Source organism: Epinephelus lanceolatus, chromosome 20, assembly GCF_041903045.1.
Source record: "Epinephelus lanceolatus isolate andai-2023 chromosome 20, ASM4190304v1, whole genome shotgun sequence".
NCBI classification, from domain to species: domain Eukaryota; kingdom Metazoa; phylum Chordata; class Actinopteri; order Perciformes; family Serranidae; genus Epinephelus; species Epinephelus lanceolatus.
In genome coordinates, this window is record NC_135753.1 from 25326137 (window position 1) to 25345827 (window position 19691).

Genomic DNA, 19691 nt, shown 5'->3' on the forward strand with positions numbered 1-19691 from the left:
TGAAGAATAGGAGAACGGTGTAAATGGAGACTTGAAATGGTAAATGGGAGGAGAGGGAAAACAAAGGGGAGTGAGGGGGAGGTAAGTGTGGAATAAGAGAGGAGAAAGATGGATATAAATTGATAAATGTGGATGCAGAAGATGATGGGGACCAGTGGAGAGAGGAGGAGATGAGATAGAAGGAGAGGAAGGGGAAACATTGCCTCAGTTTGTGTGTCTCTTCGAGTTGTGTCTCATTGTGTGTGTGTTGCAGCATGCATCAGCATCACGCTCCCCCATTATTTTACCTACCCATCCTCCGAATGTAGGATGGAGACAAGCTGTGTGTGTGTGTGTGTTTGCAGGTGCAGGATGTGTTTGAGTGAAAGAGAGGTAATAAAAAACGCTAAAGGGCAAGAATACGTGAAAGAGGTCAGACAATTAGGACAATTACTGCCCAAGTTCCAAATTAGGGGTGTCACTGGTGGCAGAATATAATTCCCATTTAATGGTTCATTTAGCTGTAAAATGCCAGCCCTAGTGTAATAGATGAGATCTGGATGAGGAAAAAAAAAAGTGGAAGAGTAGCAAGAGTGCGTCTGTGTAGCCATGCGTATGTGAATGTGCCTGTGGTTCACAGAGAAAACGCTGTTGACAGTGTAATTTGATGAAAGCTGACAGCTAATTTATGAAGCATATTTTGGGGTAAATGATTTTTCCCGGTCCTACTTTCTCAGTCATTCTAGACTGGTAATTGGATTTCCCTAACTTGCAAGGTAGTGAATTAGGAGTAAACTTGAAGGACTGACTGACTGACAGTGTGTGTGGTTGAGGAAGGGGTGTTTGCATGTGTGTGTGCATTTACACAACAGCATTTTAAGCTCGAGTGTAAAAAAGAGCGTATTAATAAGGTGTGTGTATTTGTGTGTGGGGGTATGCACACACTACGTTCGACAGTGTAGGCGCCGTCTCTCAGCGCATTGGAAGTTAATGGCAAAGTTTTGGTCTGCTGCACTAATACCCGGCTATTACTAACCACCTATTGCTTTATTTCTACTCAGTCAATCAAGGACCATGGACACACACATACACAAACACACACATGCACAGGCATACACCTAACAAACCAGAAATCCTCTCTCCTTCCCTTGCGCTCTTTCTATCTGCTCTCACTCACTCTAATTGCCAGGAGTGTCTTGTCTTTATGAAGCTATCCCTGAGGTGGGTCGTGGTGTGTGTGCGTGTGCGCGCTGTGCATGTGTCTTTGCATATTATTATTCACAGTGCTGTGTTTTTCACTATGAGAATAACAAGCCTGTCGTCATTGTCAGAACCGTTTCCTGCCTTTTTCCTCTGGCCAACACACACACTCTCTCTCTTTAACACACACACATGCACACGCACACACACACACACACACACACACACACACACACACACACACACACAGATGTCTTCCTCAAACAAGATATTAGACTAAATACCAAGCTCTGACACAGACTGAGCAAAACAAGAGTAAAACACAGCTGCAAGCCCTCCTCTCTACTCGTCTCTACTGCAAAAAAAACTATTCCAAACTCCACTAAACCCAACGATAGCACAAATCAAACGTATCTAATCCAGGGCAAACCTTACACAACTCAACCATTCCACAAGCCAGCCCAACTAATCCAAACCAAACTGACAGGACCTTGCTCAAGCACATTACAGCCAAAGCGACTGAGTCCAAACAAATCCAATGCAAATGAATGTAATCCAAGTTGATCTACTCAGAATGAGCTCAGTCAGGCCACAACTCATTCTCACTGGTCTGTTTCGGTCCTGTCAGCTGTAGTGCTAGGTAAAGACAGGCCGAAAGCAACACTTCAAACATTCGGATGAGCGACAACAGGAAAAACAAACACAAGGTTGGAACCCTGGAATTCCATTGTGCAGCTTTATGCACAGTTCAGACCAGTGATTCGCGACGAGACAAAACTATTTTAGAACATTGCAGAGAAAAGTTGCAGCGGTGTGAATTGGCTGTCTGAGCTCAACTCAAGCCGGCTGATGGTGTCACCTGAAACTCTGGTCAAATCACCAGCGGCTGGTTTTAGAACATAAAGCATGTCATCTGTCTCAACAGCCAGTCAGCTTGTATTGAAGCCCGCTGGTGAAGTCAAAATGACTGCAGACAGTGTGTTTGCTTGCTGCGGCAGGTGCTCCGTCCCCACCGAGCCCTCTGTTTCTGTTCTTACAGTGTGCCAGTTGGACGGTGGGTCCTTGCTGCTGCTCGCTGTATGTGCTTATGACCCCTCACACATGCATTCTCATTGACTGATTACTTTGGCACAGTCCATCTGATGCTCATTCTTTTTATGTTTTGTTGCTGTTTCATCACTTTTCAGAAGCTACAAATTACATTCAGCCACAAAATCAGCCTGACAGAGTAGTTGTTGCATAGAGATGATACACCATCTCACCTAGTTGCATTGGTGTGAACCGGCAGGTTTTTAGAACGTTACAGAATGGTGCATTGCAAGTAGTTGCCTGTTTCAACTTGTCTTGTTGCAAATCTTTGGTCTGAACTTGGCTTTAAATAAAATTAAATCCAAGATCATGTTACTGTGTATATTCTATGTTTTTTATTGTTGTTCTTCTTGTTTGTCTGTAGCTTCTTCTCACGCTGCAGTCGTGGCCAGAGATCACTGATGTCAACTGCTTAAACATAGCTTTAGTAAAATAAAGAAAAACATAAAGACCTATTTGTTTACCACTGCATTTAATTAAGCATCTTCTAAATCAATTTTATTTGTTTATTTTATTGTTTCTTATTCTGTGTTTTTCATTGCACTAATTGTCTTATTGTTGTACTCTGTTTGCTGTTGCCTGTTTGCCTTTATTGTTTGTATTCTATGTGCTTTTGATTGCTTGCTTTTATTGTTTTTAATCATTTGTTTCTTGTGTCTTTACCTGTGTAATCTGTAAAGCACTCAGGGTTGCCTTTGGGTATGAAATGGGTTATATAAATAAATGCTTGCTTTGTCTAAATGTGCGTGAGAGAAGCAATAATGGTTGGAAAATAAGTCATAGATAAATAAGGAAATATTTTATCCCGTAACACACATATAAGAAGAACTCAAGAAGGCAGCAGTGTCAGGTAGGAACTGTCTTTTGGAATACAGCCTCGGGGGATTTTAAACCAACTATCCTTCCTGTTGACCATTATCCTAATGGAGCATGAACAGAAGAGAGCCTTCCCCCCTAAAAACAACCCACACACAGTTTTCTTGTTCATTTCTGCAAGCTTCTCATCAAATTGCTTTTCAGTGTCCAACAGAGACGCTCTCTTTCCTTTTGCAGTTTGACAGAAACTTCTGATTTTCCACAGTCAATTGATTGTTAATGGAAAATGCTCTCTCCAAACTGGCCCGTCAATGAGATAGGACAAGTACAACAGAGGTGATAGCAAAAAAAAAACAAAACAAAAAAAACAAAAACAAACCGAAGCTTGAAAATTTTTTTCAGGTTGCACCTGCGTACTTTCTGGTCGACAACACTATCTGTCATCAACGTTGGAATGTCAGCGGTGACTGCAGCTCCCGGTACACGTTATGTGCTTTATTGCACGCACAGCGGCTTCATGACCAGGTGCCCCCCCCCCAAGACCCGCCTCTGCTCTACATCTGATTGGCTAGTTGTCTCACTTTGGTCTGGTTGGGAGAGAAAGCCATAGGTTGGGAGTGAGAGGTCTCCGTTTAAAGCGCTTCTACCAGAGCCAGTCTACTGTCTGAGATGCACGCATGTATCCCACATTAACTGTTTTTTTTTTTTTCTTCGCTGATCGCCACCCGTCAGAAATCCAGATTCCCATCACCCCTGATAGAATCTCCACCACATCACACACTCATTGTCTGACATAAACTTGATCTGTTTTGGGGTCGAATACCCTGACGTTTACCTGAAGAGCAGCTGAGTCACTTATAGTCCACCTCCAGTTTCTGCCTCTGTTGTTCAGTGTGGCCTCTGCTGCAAATCAGATATCAACCTAAGAACTATTTTTAGCAGACCTCTACAACTTTCCAATTCATGTTCAGGCTGTCCATTGAGATTTGGACAAGATTCATGATTCTGAGCTCTGAGGGCAGGTGCTTAAGTTCCTCAATGATATCCAACTGATGAATGGCCCATAATCTCTGAGCCAATGTCTGTAGTCTTCAACTTGGCATCATCCCATAGCCTGACGTTTATGTCTATCTGTTTAGTAGCCAAAATGTACATCGATTACATACATACTTGTATTCACCCCATGCCTGTCTGGCTGCTCTCTGGCTGTCAAGGAACATGCCCTAAAAAAGCTCTCTGGTTTCGTAACACCAGTTGTCAGAATGGTGCAAATTAGCTACCTTAAGTGCCCTCAGTGTCTCAGCAGTTCAGGCTTTGTGTTTGGATACAGCATCCTAAATGGATGTTTGTTTGGTAGCAGATGAAAGAGAAGCTGGTAGCCTGGGTGAAAAAGTGAGAGTGGGAGTGAGAGCTGATTCATGTGCAGCAGCAGCAGCAGCCTGGTGCTTCCATCATTTAGCATGGCTAGCCGGTGCTGCCTCATCCATGTTTGAAATGTCACGGTGTCAAATGTTTTGCACATCCCGGTTCAAGCCATGCCATACACTTGTCCATGAGAGGCCAAACGTTATTACATTTGCACTTTCCCTAGTGCAAATTTACATTTCCCTGGCACACAAGCTGCAACACGTGTCAGTGTAGGAGGGACGTTACCTCCCGCAGAGCATAATAACATTACATTAAATTGGTGACTCTGCCTTCGATGTAAAGCAACTTGATTAAAACAGACTGTCTTCAAGTGAACCACGTAGCACTTTCTATGACTTTTTTTTTTCCTCAAAACTTCTCCGGGCCTAGAAATAGCTCATTTCAAATTAGACTCTTCCCAGGTTTTTCCTTGACCACATGAACCCTGTTTAATTTGTCTCCTCTCTGTAATATCCCCAGACAGACAGAAGGAGATGGCGACAGTGTGTTGTTGTTAACATGAATTTCCCATCAAATCCTGACTGTGTGACAAAAAGAACATCCAGCCTGTCTCAGTGCTGTGTACTTGTGTTTGAGTCAGCGGTGAATTAAGATGCCATCCTCAGCCCTTACCTGGAGTGTTGAGCAGTCTGGACATGCGACAGCTGTAGGCGATTTGCTGCTCACAGTATTCTGCACTGGTGGTGATGGCTGTCACCTGGAAATACAAGCACAGATATGTATTTTCTTTTCACCCATTCAGCCGGACAGGACATTTTAATGTAAAAACTAATTGTTGAGCTGCAAAATGAAACAAAGTGCACTGTAATGTTGTTTTAATTTAGCTTCCTGTGATTTAGAGAAGCTGAAAATGGAACAAGTGATCCATACAAATTAGGAGGGAACATAATTACAGGCAGGATATGCTACTCAAACCCTGTCATCTCATGGAACACAGTGGTCTTGTTCGCATTACACAGAAAGACTGCTGTCACTTCTCATTGGAGCGTTGAAACCTGTAAAGTTCACACACAGTTTGCGTTTTGGCTGAGAGAGACAACTGTCTCAACATAAGTTGAAAAAGATGACTTGTTTCTTCATGTGAATTACAGAACCACCTCACCAGAAGATTATCAAAATCAAAAATTTCCCTTATGTGTGGTGCTATTTGTTAGTCTAGATTGTTTTGGTTGAGTTGCAGAGTTTTGGAGATATCGGCCGTTGAGATGTCTGCCTTCTCCTGTGATGCCCAAAGTGCACTGAAAAAGTCAACAACTATATGTATCTCTTCCTAGAAATCATGACAGCATTACGCAAGCATCCATAAACCTTGTTGTGAGCAGTTTCATGTGAGAACTATTTTCTTTCTATAGAACTACACCGACCAACCATACCACAGCCCAGAAGGAAGCGTGCATCTACTCATGGACCAGAAGCTTATGCTAATGACAGTGCGGGATGTAAACATAAATGGTGTCCTCCTTGGCTGAGCTGTACCATTAATGCAGCTGCACTAGGTCAACTAGCACTAAATGCACGCTTGCTTCTGCATGGTGATACAGTTGGCGGGTGTAGTTTGGTCGAAAGAAAACAGTACCTACATGAAACTGCTCACAACAAGGTCTGTGGATTATCTTGAATACCTAGTTCATGATTTCTTTGTTTCAAGAGGCAATGCTCTTGAGTGTTGTATATGTTTCCTGACATGAACTGGCAGGTCCGTCCTCTCTCCCTACATGCCTTCCCTTTATCAGAGTATGTACTCTTTCTGCTTTTTTCTTTTTGCAATTTAAAGCATCTCAACTTGGAAAAAAATGCCTTGGTGGACACGGGGCTTTAGTGTAAGGGAGCAGATTCAGGTAGTCGTATGTAGCAGACAGTAGGGAAATGCGGTGAAACACTGATGTTAGATTATCCTTGTGCATTTGATAGAATTAAGACTGAATCAGTAGAGTGTTACAGATTAAGGTTGCATTATACCGTTTAACATTGCAGTCACTAGCTTTACAGTTTATGACACTGCAAATCATGTAAGCTTATAGGCTACAAGCAGGCACACCATAAATGTTACCATGGTTACAGACTTGTTTATTCTGTGTATTTATGGCCATCATAAGATAAAGAGAGGAATGACTCACTTCACTCTTTCTGCCAAAGAATGCAGAAGGATGAGTAGTCTTCAGTGTGAACAATATCAAGCACCAATGTCAGAATATATCACAAATCCATCCGATTTCTACACTCGATTATCTCGCTCAGGCTGGGGATATGAAAAAGCTCAAACCAACCTGGTCAGCTTGCCAACTCTTGCTGAGTCTCAGTATTCCTTTATTGATTTATAAATTATGGAAACTGGGCAATTGAGTTTCACTAGATTCTCAAGAGCACTCTGTAGGCACTGGGCTAACTTTAAAAACAACTCAATGCACAGCTCTCCTAATGCTGAAAAAGTAGCAATAAAATTAAAAATGAAGAGACAACAAAGGGGAACTTGGTTTTGGTTGACCTTTTTTATTCACTGAGTCGACAAATATTCACACGAGTGCTACTCCTGTTCTTTGTGGATCGGTGTGAGTGACTTTTAGGAGTCCATTACAGGGTGATTCTTTCCCGTGTGTTTTGAGTGAGAAAAACAAAGGAGCTTTTGATCAGCAAACAACTGAGAAGGCAAACCTGACACTGTAGAAAATGCTGGCACAGTGTAGTGTACGAGGAAATGGCTGCAAAATTCAACCACCAACTGTGTTTGGAAACTGGTGTTGTTGAGGACACAGTACCATACTTTGTATTTTAGACCTGCCTTCAAGTGTGGGATATTATCTTTTATAGCAAAACAGATGCTGACTGTGTTGAGAGTTCACCTGCCAGTATGAAATCATATCTTACAATTCAATGATGCTATCCACAAAATGTTAGATATGGAGTCTTTTAGCAAGAGCCTGATCACTACAATTTTAAATTCCTAAAAACTTTATATAAACCTCATAATATGCACATATTTATTAATATACCTTTAAGACTCATGTTTCTGTATTTTCATATAAGCATAACACATCATTTGTGCTTACAGTACAAGTGATGTGCATGATTTGTATGACGGCAGGTTGAATTGCATATAATCTAAAACAAACGTTGCAATATTAGCTTTATTTTTACCTGTTGACATGAATGATGTCATGCTGTTACGCACAGCAACAACAAGCATTACTGAAAGCAAAAATTTCCTGTGGTTTCACGGTGAAAGAGTTAAGCTGAAAACACGTCATGTGACGCACATCATGTACTGTCCCTACCACACACTGGATGAGCTGCACTGCAGCTCGTCAACAGACAACCACGCAAAGTTATTACTACTTTTACTGAAAGATCTGTACCACCTCCACCTCTGCATCATCTTAAAATCATGTGTGGACAGCCCCTAATAAACCTTGATTTCTCACCTGAAGAGCCGATCTCCAGAGCTACGACTCACCAGGCAATATCTTTTTGGCCATTGTCTTTGTAATGGCGAGTCTCTTCTCATCTATTGTTTGTCACACACTAGACACCAGCAGCTACAGAGGTCTCTTTATACATCAATAGTGAGGAGAGGAGTCGAGCTGCCATAGAAGCAGGGCCGTCGCAACCGGACAGGCAAACTAGGCAATTGCCTAGGGCCCCGAGCTGGAAGGGGGCCCCCAGAGACGGCTGACATTGGTCCATATCAATGACAATATGATGGAACCCCTATAGACACTGCAACAACGACAACACGTTGGAATCCCCCCTAATGGGGCCCCCTACTAGCTGCTGCTTGCGAGTGGCTAAGAAGGGTGACCAGACGTCCTGCACAGCATTTCTGTCTCTTTTCACGTGTCACGCAAATTGAGACCATGTCCCGCATGATTGGTTGCCACCCGCTTTAGTATTGTTGGAGTACCGTAGTACTACAGTACCTCACGGTACCACTACTGTGGGATAAGTTCAAAGTCCAATCGCAAGAGGGTGAGTGTCCATGTGGTGTCCAATAACGGCGCGCGCTGGTCAATAACGGCACACGCTGGCCACCTGGCACCCAATATGCTGCTTTCATGACTGCCCAGAAATACCTGAACAGCCGAGCCGTGGCAGCACACAGGTATGTGACGTGTCAGAGGAGAAAAGAGCCGTTCACATTTCTTTCTTTGTGGCAGGTAATGGCCCACAAACCTCACCGCACTTTAGGGACTGTTCTTTACTTATGAAGGGACTGTTCTTTACTTGTCAGGGGAGGAGGGTGGCTGGTTGACTTTTATTTATTTATTTTATTTTGATCCCCCCTATGTTAATCACTTACTGATACTGTTTTAGAGTATGAATAAGTCAATACGTAATTTATTCCTTTGAAATATCATTGATGCATTAGGCCTATAGAAAAGTGATTTATCTTTTTATAAATGACAAAAGGCACATCTGCCTCATTTTTGCTGTGGTATCCTGATACTACTCAGAACCGTGATACTTTCACTGGTATCGTACCGTGGGTCCCAATTTTGGTACCGTGACAAGTCTCTGATGACTAAACTTTGCGCTGGGGGCGGGTGTCCCACTTTGTCCCTCACAAACCTACTCCTTGTCCCACATTTGGTTTATTGGGACCTGGTCACCCTAGAGGCAGGGTGGCGGGGGGCCTTAAAGGTGCCTCTTGCCTGGGGCCCCCAGAATGTCTTGAAAAGCCCTGCATAGAAGCAGAGAAGAATAACTGCTGTGGGAGCTGGTATGTACAAGCAGAGAGTGAGTGGGGAAAAATGCATTTGAATCCAGGAATGGCAAGGCCGTAAATACGACACTGGCATCTAGCCACTGCTGTAGTGGGGTTGTACATTGAAAATAAGAGGTGCATATTTTTTGATGTGCAGTATGCTTCAGCATTTCCGTTCCAAAAAGGAGAGCGACTTCAGTAGTGTGGAAACAGTGGCGTTGTTAGGCTTGGGTGTCACAAATATTTTGTGAGCAGCTCTGGACTTTTCAGACAATTTTTTACCACTCAGAGCAAACTCTGCTGCTGCACAGCGTCCACCTCTCCTCTCTTGCTGTATGCACGCAGGGATCAGTGTCGTCAGGTTATTTTGCCATAATCCTGTCGTATTGTAAACCTATGTGACACTCACGGCCCGACAAAAACCTATATGTGAATGTGCAATAGTCATCATAACACAACAGCCTGTCAAAATAAATGCAGGTCTGTGTGTGTGGGTGGGTCTGCTGGTCAGCACTGAGTGACAACTTACAGCTGGATGAGTACAGGAGACATGGCAGAGCGTAAAGGTCCAGGTGGAAGAAAACAACTCAGGTCTTTAGGATTTTTCCAAAACAGAAGGGTATTGCCAGTTGATTTATTTTATAAATGTATACTTTTTATAGTTTCAAGGGTATATTTATGGATTTTGTAAATCCATGTACATTTTTTTGTACTACTTTTATTTTATACAGAATCTTACCTGGTCCATAGAGGCACTGTAGTTAACCTGTAGGACGGTGCGTCTCTCTCTACTGGAGCCAGTCACTGCAGTTTTGGGTGGCAGGTTGTTCATAACTGTTGTCCACACTTTGTCTTCTACACACACAAACATATCAGCATGTAAATATTTATTCTTTAACTGCAAGAATAAACCAGTCAGACACAGTAAATCATTTGTTTAAGTAAGTATACACAGATTACATACGTTTACCAAAACGCGCGCACACACACACACACACACACACACACACACACACACACACAGATGCAGTTTGGCTGTCATGGCAGTGAGGTTCCTTCTGTGTAATCTAAGTTACAGCTATGAGACTCCAGGGTTTAATAGACACTTCTGTGCTGTTATAGCATGAGCCAGTCACTCAGACATCTCCCTGTTCATTCACACTGTCAGTCAGGGAATGTGTGTGTATTTCAGGTCTCTGAGGTGTGTGTGTATGTGTGCGAGAAAGAGAAACTCTTAACATTTCTGAGGGATGTGTGAGTGTGCTATTCAGCGTGACTAAGGGGCTAGCCAGCGGAGTGCAGTGACATTTCATTAAAAGTCTCGCCTTTGCTCTGCCTGCGTGCTCTGCTGTTCCACACTATCTACTTATTCCACTCTGTGTGTGTGTGTGTTTGTGTGTGTTGAGTTTGTAAGGTGCGGGTGTCAGTATGTGTGTCTGCGAGTGACAGAAGTGTCACTCAGACCGCTGGAGCACCCTTAGGTTTGCATAACAGGTTCGTTTCATATGTGTTTGTGGTGTGTGTGCATGTGTGTGTTTGTGTGTGCCTGCGGTGGCTGCTCCTTCAGAGTTAAATGTCAGTAGCTGTGACCGCGTTGCCATGAAAACCCCAGGTATAGCAAGTTAAGAGTGGTGCTGTCTGAGGTTAAGGATGAGGAAGGCTGCAGAGTTTTCTTCCCTTACAGGTCACAGGGGTTAGACAGAGTAGGAATGTGTGCAGACTCATGCACACACCTGCACGCACATACACATGGTACAGATGCACCACAGATGAAACCACACACACGGAACAATGATTTCAGACCCTCCCACACACACCTGTCATGTTGCAATTGACTTTGAAGGGGCCGAGGGGTCCGCTGCCATCAGGGTCGATCCAGTAGGTGTCGGAGGACCTGCCCAGATGCTTATAGGCCTCACATGAGGGCTCATAGATAGCTGAGGTTGGGGGCAGGGGCAAAGAGAGAGAAGGGGGGAAATGAGAAGATGGAGAAGGAGGAAACAATACAAAAAATCCATAGCCATTGAGACTGTGATGCTGAGACAAATACGGATTGTGTATTATGTTGTTTTAAAGGGTTAAAGGCTCTGAAGAAACACTTTATAGTGTCTTGTTGAGATATATGTTGATGACAATGATTTTTAACAGTGCTGTTGTTCGATGGATGAAAAGTGGAGAGACAGCTTTGCTACTCTAAGATCTTTTCAGTTCGTGGGGTAAAAAATGTGAAGGTTGGCCTGAGGGTGGCAGTGTTAAAGGAATATTTCACCCCCCAAATTATTATCTGTACATTGATCACTCAGCCCGTGTTATGCTGAATTCTTGAAGAAGGCTTTGATGAGGCTTGATGAGTTGAAGTGACATGGGGCCGCGTTTAACATCAGCAAATGTCTGTTTACAAACTCTCACATCACTCGTACAGTATAATCCAGGTCTCACTTATCCAGTGCTTCATGCATTTTCACTAGAACTGCATTATTCAATACACTTAAACATAAACGGTTTCACACACTGCTAGCCTGTGCATGAGACTATTTATGCAGAGGTGTTTTAAATAGTAAGGCTTTAGCTAAAATGTATGTGTGTGGGAAGTACTGCGTGTATGACTGGATAATCGAGGCTCAGATTATATGGTGAGATTTTGTGAATGGATGTTTTGATATAGTTTTCCTGTTGTTAAACGTGAAACCCTTTAGCTCCAAATGATCAAGAACTTTCTCCACTTTTGGATTCTTTGTTCACTGCGGAGGCATGCGAGAAAGCAACGTTTTCGTCACGAATTAAATGTAACATGGGGAGTAATTGTTATACAAATAATGAAGTGAAGTATTTCTTTAGGGGGGGTTATCCTCTCATGAATATAAAAGTGTTCAGAGACTGGCATGGCAGCCATTCTCATTTTCTATGCTATGTTTGATGCTGGAGAAGAGGTCATTACAGTGAGCCACTCTTAGCTATTTTCAGATATGTTAAGTAGGGTTAAGAATCAGTGCAAGTCATGATATTATATGACTGTCATATGCTGAGCACAGTAACAACAACAAAGCTGATACATCTCCCCAGTAACAGCCTGCATATCCACACATTTATTTCTGTCACATAATGTACCAAATATTAATTAAATTGTAGAATTTCGGGATGGATCTAAAATAGCACATCAATGTCCGAAGTTGTTTTCTTTTTTCCCTCCTTCCAGAAGGCAATTTCGTGTGGTTGCCAGTCTCTATTCAGAGCCTGTCAAGAAGTGGTGTCTTGTCCCACACACTCTAGCAATCTATCTGACAACATATTGGTGTTATGTTTGTGTTGATCTACACACAGACAGACAGAGAGAGGAGGGGAGGAAGAATTACATTTCAAAGAGAAATGTGACAGTGTGACTTGGGAGTGAAACTTCCTTGATTGCAGCGAGACTGTTCTCAGGCTTAATACTGAGTTAACAAAAAAAAGGGTTTCTGTTTTTGCATGTCTCTTCTTTCTGTCCTTTCTTAGGGGATACAGTTGCGTGATGAGAGCACATGCTCTTCAAGGAGACAGATGTTTGGAGGATCTGACCTGAACCATCTAAAAGGGGACTGCACAGAACTCAAGAGAAATGTTGAGGCACTTATTCTGCTTAAAAGCCATTGGTTTGAGGCTGTATCACAATTGAACCTAATTAACCAACATGTCTCCCAGGAGCGCTTCACAGTGGTGGGACACAACAAACAGATTCAGCCCAACAGATAAAATTAGAGACTTTGCTCTAGAGGGAATAAATAAATAAATAAATCATGTTTGGCAAATTTATCTTCCAAAAAAAGGGCATAAAATATCCAGATAAAATCACTAAACACCTTGTAACATCTACACTTCACTGTAACCTTCATAAGAACTGAATTACAGACAGTAAAGTAATGGACGTGAACCTTCCAAACCCTTTCATACATGAATTATTACGACCACAGTCAATATTTTTTTCTTGAGTGTTTAATTCCTCTTTAGGCATGAAAAAAAAATCGGAAGTTAATTTTCTTAGACATACATTTTTCAACGAGTTATTTAAAAATGATATGTATCATGTGAAACTATAAAAATATATTTTAATGCTAGTGTGTTCACATATTTTAACATGTTCATATACTGTTCAGTGCCATACAAAGGTGTTGAACTTTGCTTCGGACTCCTCAACTTCTCCCCCCCTCTTTCTGCTTCTCCCTCCTGTACCTTCCTGATGTCCAGTTTAGTGTACAGATGTTTAACTGCAATTTCCTCACAACATAAAATTAATACTTGGAAAATTTAGCAACAGTATTGCTCCTTAGATGTTACCTACCAGGGGCTCCTATTACAGAAGGATTGGCAAGATATTCCTGAACTGCACAACACTGCTGGCGTTCCGTCGGCCATCTTGGTTTTGAGAGATATGTGTTGCACTGACAACACCTGACCAGTGGGTGGCAGTGCATGGCATGATGCACTAGGGTCCACTATAGTGACTTAAATGCAACTATAGCATCAAAACTCATGCACATACAAAAATTGGCATTTAAATAGCTGTCTACTGGAGTGACCACTATGTATGGAGGGGTTAAAAACTACAAGGGAAGATATCAGTAGCTTTCAGCCTATAACCAACAATTCTTTTCATTACTGACTAATCTGTTGATTATTTTTTGATTAATTTAATCAAGTATTAGGTCTATGACATGTCAGAAAATAGAGAAAATACCCATAATGATCTCCCAGAGCCCAAGATGATGTTTACTAATTGGTTGTTTTGTACAAATAACAGTCCATAACCCAACGATATAACATTTACAGTGATATAAAACATTTCTGAGTTTGCGACTGGCAAATATTTTTTGACATTTTTGCCAAATAAGTGATACAGAAATATAACTATTCATCACAAATCTTTAAAAATGTATCGTCTGTCGATCCACTGATTGATTCATAAACCTGTGTTTTACCATTAGAACTAAAAGGGATACTTTGCCGATTTTCAACCAGGTCAGTGTCGCCACAGTGTGGGGAGTGTCTGGAGCCAAAATGTGTTGCATGACACGAAACACACCAGTGGATTTTGCTCACAGCACGAGTGGGGGGCTCCAGGAGCTGGCAGCACACTGTTTATTTGCATGCCCTCCCCACACTGCGGCAACGCAGACCTGGTTGAAAATTGGCAACCAGTTTGGCAACTCACAAAACACAAGATTTTTAAACAGAATGTCTTTTTCATCCAGTCTCCTCACTTGCTTTTTCCTAGCTGGTCCCCTGATTCGACCAACTATCTCTGCTGGGCCTTCAGCTATCTCGTATTAAAGAATGAATCCTCTATAAATATTGAAACAAAAACACACACAGACTACACTGCTTGTGTCTTCGTTTTTTCTATGATTTATTTCTGTTCTGATGTTATTCAAAGTCCTCTGTCCCTCTGTGATGCTACATCCTTAGCAATGTCTTTTTCACTAACTTTATTCCTCTATCTAATTTTCCCACACTACATTTATATTAAATCTGTTGTTTTATGTCGAACACACACAGTAGTTCCAAAACTTTCCCCTCTCATCCTCTCTTAAAAGAGAACAATATTTGTGGCACATGGGAGGTGGGATGGCATTCTCAAATTTTTAAGCCTTTAAAAGAACCTCTTTGGCTTTTTCTCTTTCCGACTCTGTTCTTTGTGTGCTGGTGCTTTTGGTCGGGTTGCCTTTTCTCAGACCAGAACAAAACGCACAACGCAGTCAGTAAAGCCTGGCCTCTGAACACTTCAAAAGTTCATCTGTCCCTCTGCTGAGGATTGTGGCTTTGGAAGGAGAAACAGCTTAATCACTCAAAGGCGAACAGAGGCGAAATCAAACAAAGGCAAAAAGGAACAGAACACAGTTGTGTTAAGAGAGGGGGAAAAAACAGATGGGCGAAAACGCACAATATACACACACATTCAAAGACTTACATGTGTGGCAGGTGGCTCCTGTGTATCCTGTTCCATCACAGGTACAGCTGAAACTGTCCCACGTCTGTTTACACCGGCCGCCGTGTTCACAGTGATTAGGCATACACCTGGAGGAAGAATGAGAGACTAGTTTTAAACATTTACGTGACATGTACGTATGTAAAGGTCAGAAGCACACACACATGCATGCACGCACTGCCCACTGCCACAATACTTCCCTCTACACTACCAGCCTGCTTGAATCAGATAAACTCTGATTTAACTCTTGTTATGCTGATATGAATACAGTATTTCTAGTATTAACAGCTAGCAAACGGCCTGCTAAACATCTGTCACATGTGGGAGACAGTTAGATATGACCATCACTGTGTTTAATGCATCAGTTACTGTATGTTAAATATGTTGACTGGCATGTTGAACAAAAAACATTCATCCGGCAGTTATGATCATGGCTGAAACCTACATAATACTCCTGAGGGACAGATTGGATCAGAATATCCTGACATCTCTGAACTTTTTGTGAAACAATGATACAGTAGGATACAGTATGAATGGTGATGTGTTAAGCTAGCTGGGGCATCTTTCTAAAGCTGGAAAATACACTGTATATAAAGATGGACGACATGATAGCGCCCCAAAAATGAAGCCAAAAATATCGCCCCCTGGTGGCTGGCTGCAGTACAAGTCATAAACCCCGCCCCCTCAATGTTAGAAGATTGGACATGGGACAAAGTACAAGTTCAAAGTACATTTCAAATAATTTTTCCCCAAGAATAATTTCTGTCATTTTAGGTATGTCTTACCCTGCCAGTGTTTTCTCAGGTGTTCGTTTTTCTGATAAGTTTGATTTTAATTAGTTTTTTGATGCTATAAAAAGAGTGTGTAACATTATGATTGACATTTGTGCCTGTCTGTTGGTGTGCTTGTGATCAATGGCGCCGCTCATGATTATTTGGGTGTGTGTGTATAGGCAGGACCTCGATACAGCAGCTCCACTCCCTGATCACTACTGTGTAGACTCTGGCTCCAAATGCCGTCACCACTGCGAGATGGTGGCACTCATATCTGGGATAATTTGGCTTCATTTTTGTACAGTGGGAGGGCGTGAAGACTCATTGTCAGTCTACTGCAGACATGTCCACAGACCAGCCAGCAGCATGTGTTGCCACACAATATTGGTTAATCGAAAAAGATCACCTTGCATTATTTCTGGTGGAAAACAACCCAAAACACATTTAAAAGTGCAAGACCAGCAGTAGGATCTGATTCTTGTAATAAGTGTAATACTCAACGGTGAGTGTAAATATTTCAATTGATTAAACATAGCAATCAGAAAGCATCTGCACCACCTTCAGCTATTGTGACATGAATAAGTAACCAGCTGCTTATTTACTTTGAATACACATTTCGCTCTCTCTGTTATAGCCCTTTGTTCACGCTAAGAAAGACTTATTTTTCATATTAAGAAATTATACTGTTAGACAGTGTTTTCAAAGCGGATATATCTGGAGTATCTCTGTTGAGTTAAAAGTGTGAACAAGAACAAAAAGATACTTCCAAAATTGTGACATGTCAGCACGGAGATGAGATGTGATTACTCATTTTAAATGCCAATAACTTTCCACACAATGTGGGTGTTTTCATCAGTCATTAGAGCATTTCATTGACTGTGTCAGTGCAAAAAGTTGAAATTACAGAAATTACTACGAGATGCAATAAATTACTGTTTTATATTTAATACATTGTGTGACAACAGACACAAAAATATGTCAATGAAAATAACTTGCACAACAATTGGATGTCTGCTTACATTAATTTGACACACAATTTAAGTGATCATGGAAACCAGGAGGTGACAGAATTATTTGTTGTGTTGACTGTCCATGCAGATGATGCCAGAAATGCATGAGTTTGTGTTTCTTAACCAAAAAGGAGGGGAGAATTTTTAGCCACAATTCAGTATCCACATTTCAAAAAAGGACCTGGAGTGTAGTGCGAGTAAACAGTGTTATCCGCCTCAGTGTGATTACAGCACTGAGCACGTAGCAGTTAAGACATCACTGGGCTTCTTGTTAAAATTTGAATACCAACTCAAATCCTGAATACATCAAAGTTTCGTGGTTTGATGTGCCTGCAGGCCTGGTGGGGATCGATCCCCAGGCACTGTAGTCTTGGAGCTGGGTTTTCCGTACGCAAACTTGCAAACATGTACTCGCACAAGTTATGTGATTAAAATATCTGAGTCTGATTATGTGAATGAATCAAAGTGATGTTAAGAGGAAAGCCAGCTGGAGGAAAAACAAACACTGACTCATATGTGCTGCAGGGATCCTTTAATAGTTCTTTAGCCATGGTGGGAGTCAGGCAGTTCAGGGCACAGAGACAGTCCATCTTCAGAGGGAGACAAGACGATCACTGATGTCATACCTCCAGTTACCATGAAGCTGATATACAGCTGCAGACGTGTTCATATGATATATAAAGAGTTCACTGATATTGGAGCATCTCTAACTGTGTATACTTTTATGTCTCTGTATATAAGCGCTCATAATCTGGACTCACATTTGTTTTCATATTTGTGGATGTTTTGCAACCTGTCAACCCTGGCGTGACATAAACTCACAAATATACTTTCTTACTTTCTGAAAAAGCGCTGAAGTAACAAGGTTACAAGGGCTAGAAAAAGTGTAAAGTGCTGGAGTGTTTTATGAATGGACTGTATTGTAAGTATGTGTGGAAAGACGGAGAGATGTAGTGGCTGTAGAAAAATATGGGTAGAAAAATGACATTTGCAAAATGATCATCCACCTCTCTAAGGATATCTTGGCTCTGTGTTGACTGATGCAGAAAAAGACACATTGGGTGACATTACTACTCGTGTATCGCCTCCCATTTTCACTGTGACAGTGGTTTACATGAAAAAAATAGAAAAGTGCTCTCAGGAGAATACAAATCTCTACCACACGCCAATGCAGCTGCCGATGCCGATTGTGGCCACTCTAAACAATGCATGTGGCGCAGCTGCACCTGGTGGAATTGTTCCTTCCAGTTCCCTTACAGTCAAGATGGTGGCAAAGATGACAATAGCAGGGACTTTTTCATCTCGTGTGATGCCTTGCTATAGTGGATAATAACATATCAGGTATTGAATTCATCTGCAGATGTCCCAGTTCCAAATGAGACCAAACTTGTCTGTAGATGGCAGTTTTTGAGCCACGACAAAGGCCAAAATATGGCCTGGTTGTCGGTGAAGATTGTCAGTCATCCAGGTCATGGTAATCTTAAGTGCTATATCGTAGGCAACTGGACGCAAGCAAGTCCAGTTGCCTACGATATAGCACTTATGAAAATATGGCCTGCTACAAATAGTAAGACTTCTTGTTTTTAGCTGAAATGATTTCTGAAAACCCTTTTGCTTTATTTTGCTACATGGTTTTGTTGAGCAATGTGCCCCCTATGGGTTAAGAGGATAGAGAAGTCAAAAATCAATGGAACAGTCAAAACAGGTTTTCAAACAATTGTGAATCACAATCACCACAAGAGGGCCCCGACAATAGTCATAAATGTGCCTACAAAATACTAGGGCGATTGGTTTGTTAGTGTCATGGTTGCTTGCTGAAAGGTACCCAGAACTTATAGTCAAGATTAAACGGTGGTTTTAAAACTCTTGTGGTCAGGCCTCCCTATCAAACTAAAAAATCTTTGACTCCATCCTCCCATCATATTTTGAGGAGATGCCATTGAGTTAAAAAGAAGTTTCTTCTCTCAAATGTATTTAAGTATTAAGGTCAACTTTTCTCTTAATTTAAAATTCGACTTGAAAACCGTTTTGAACGCAGAAATTTCAGGCGATCAGTCGAGGCTCAGATGAAAAAAAAACATTTCATAGAGATGGAATCAACTGTGTTGTCTTCATCATTCACTTGTGTAACATCAGCTATCTTCTGCAGCTTTTGTTGTCCTCTGATGGTGTCTAATCTAAGATCCAACCTGGACTAATGGACGATGCTTTCACAACTACCAGTCAGCATGAGTATGGACAGATTTATTTTCTACTGAAAGGGATTTTAGTTTAATGCATCTTTAACTGACAATCCCTGTCATTTGTTGTAAAATCCAAATTCTAGATAAATCCAAGAGTTTATATTTCCAACCATGAAATCAATGACAAATGTGAGTGTTTTCAGCAGGCTAAAGTGGCACTACCACTAAATGTTGTATACTTCCGCAGCATACATTTCCGAGGAAAAAAAAGCATACTTTTCTTACATTATTATCTCTCCAAATTATTTCAACTTGATTCAACTTGAAAGTATTATATTATCTGTAAAGATCCATTCATCCATTAATTTTCATCTGCTTATCCGGGGCCGGGTCGCGGGGGCAGCAGGCCAAGCAAAGCACCCTAGACATCCCTCTCCCAGCAACGCTTTCCAGCTCCTCCTGGGGGACCCCAAGGCGTTCCCATGCCAGATGAGATATGTAATGCCTCCAGCGTGCTGTGGGTCTGCCCTGGGGGCTCCTACTAGTAGGACATGC

The 19691-nt window shown here is 41.8% G+C and overlaps 1 protein-coding gene across 2 annotated transcripts in view; it reads right to left on the bottom strand.

Annotated features, from left to right (window-relative positions):
* The window catches only part of cntnap2a (contactin associated protein 2a), a 465407-nt gene that overhangs the window by 154172 nt on the left and 291544 nt on the right, over positions 1-19691 (bottom strand). For both annotated transcript variants that reach the window (XM_033639118.2, XM_033639119.2), the window contains exons 12-15: positions 15153-15259; positions 11029-11148; positions 9951-10066; positions 5125-5209 (exon numbers count right to left, since the gene is read on the bottom strand). In XM_033639118.2, coding sequence (XP_033495009.1) covers positions 5125-5209; positions 9951-10066; positions 11029-11148; positions 15153-15259 — 428 coding nt within the window. The remainder of the gene's footprint in view (positions 1-5124; positions 5210-9950; positions 10067-11028; positions 11149-15152; positions 15260-19691) is intronic.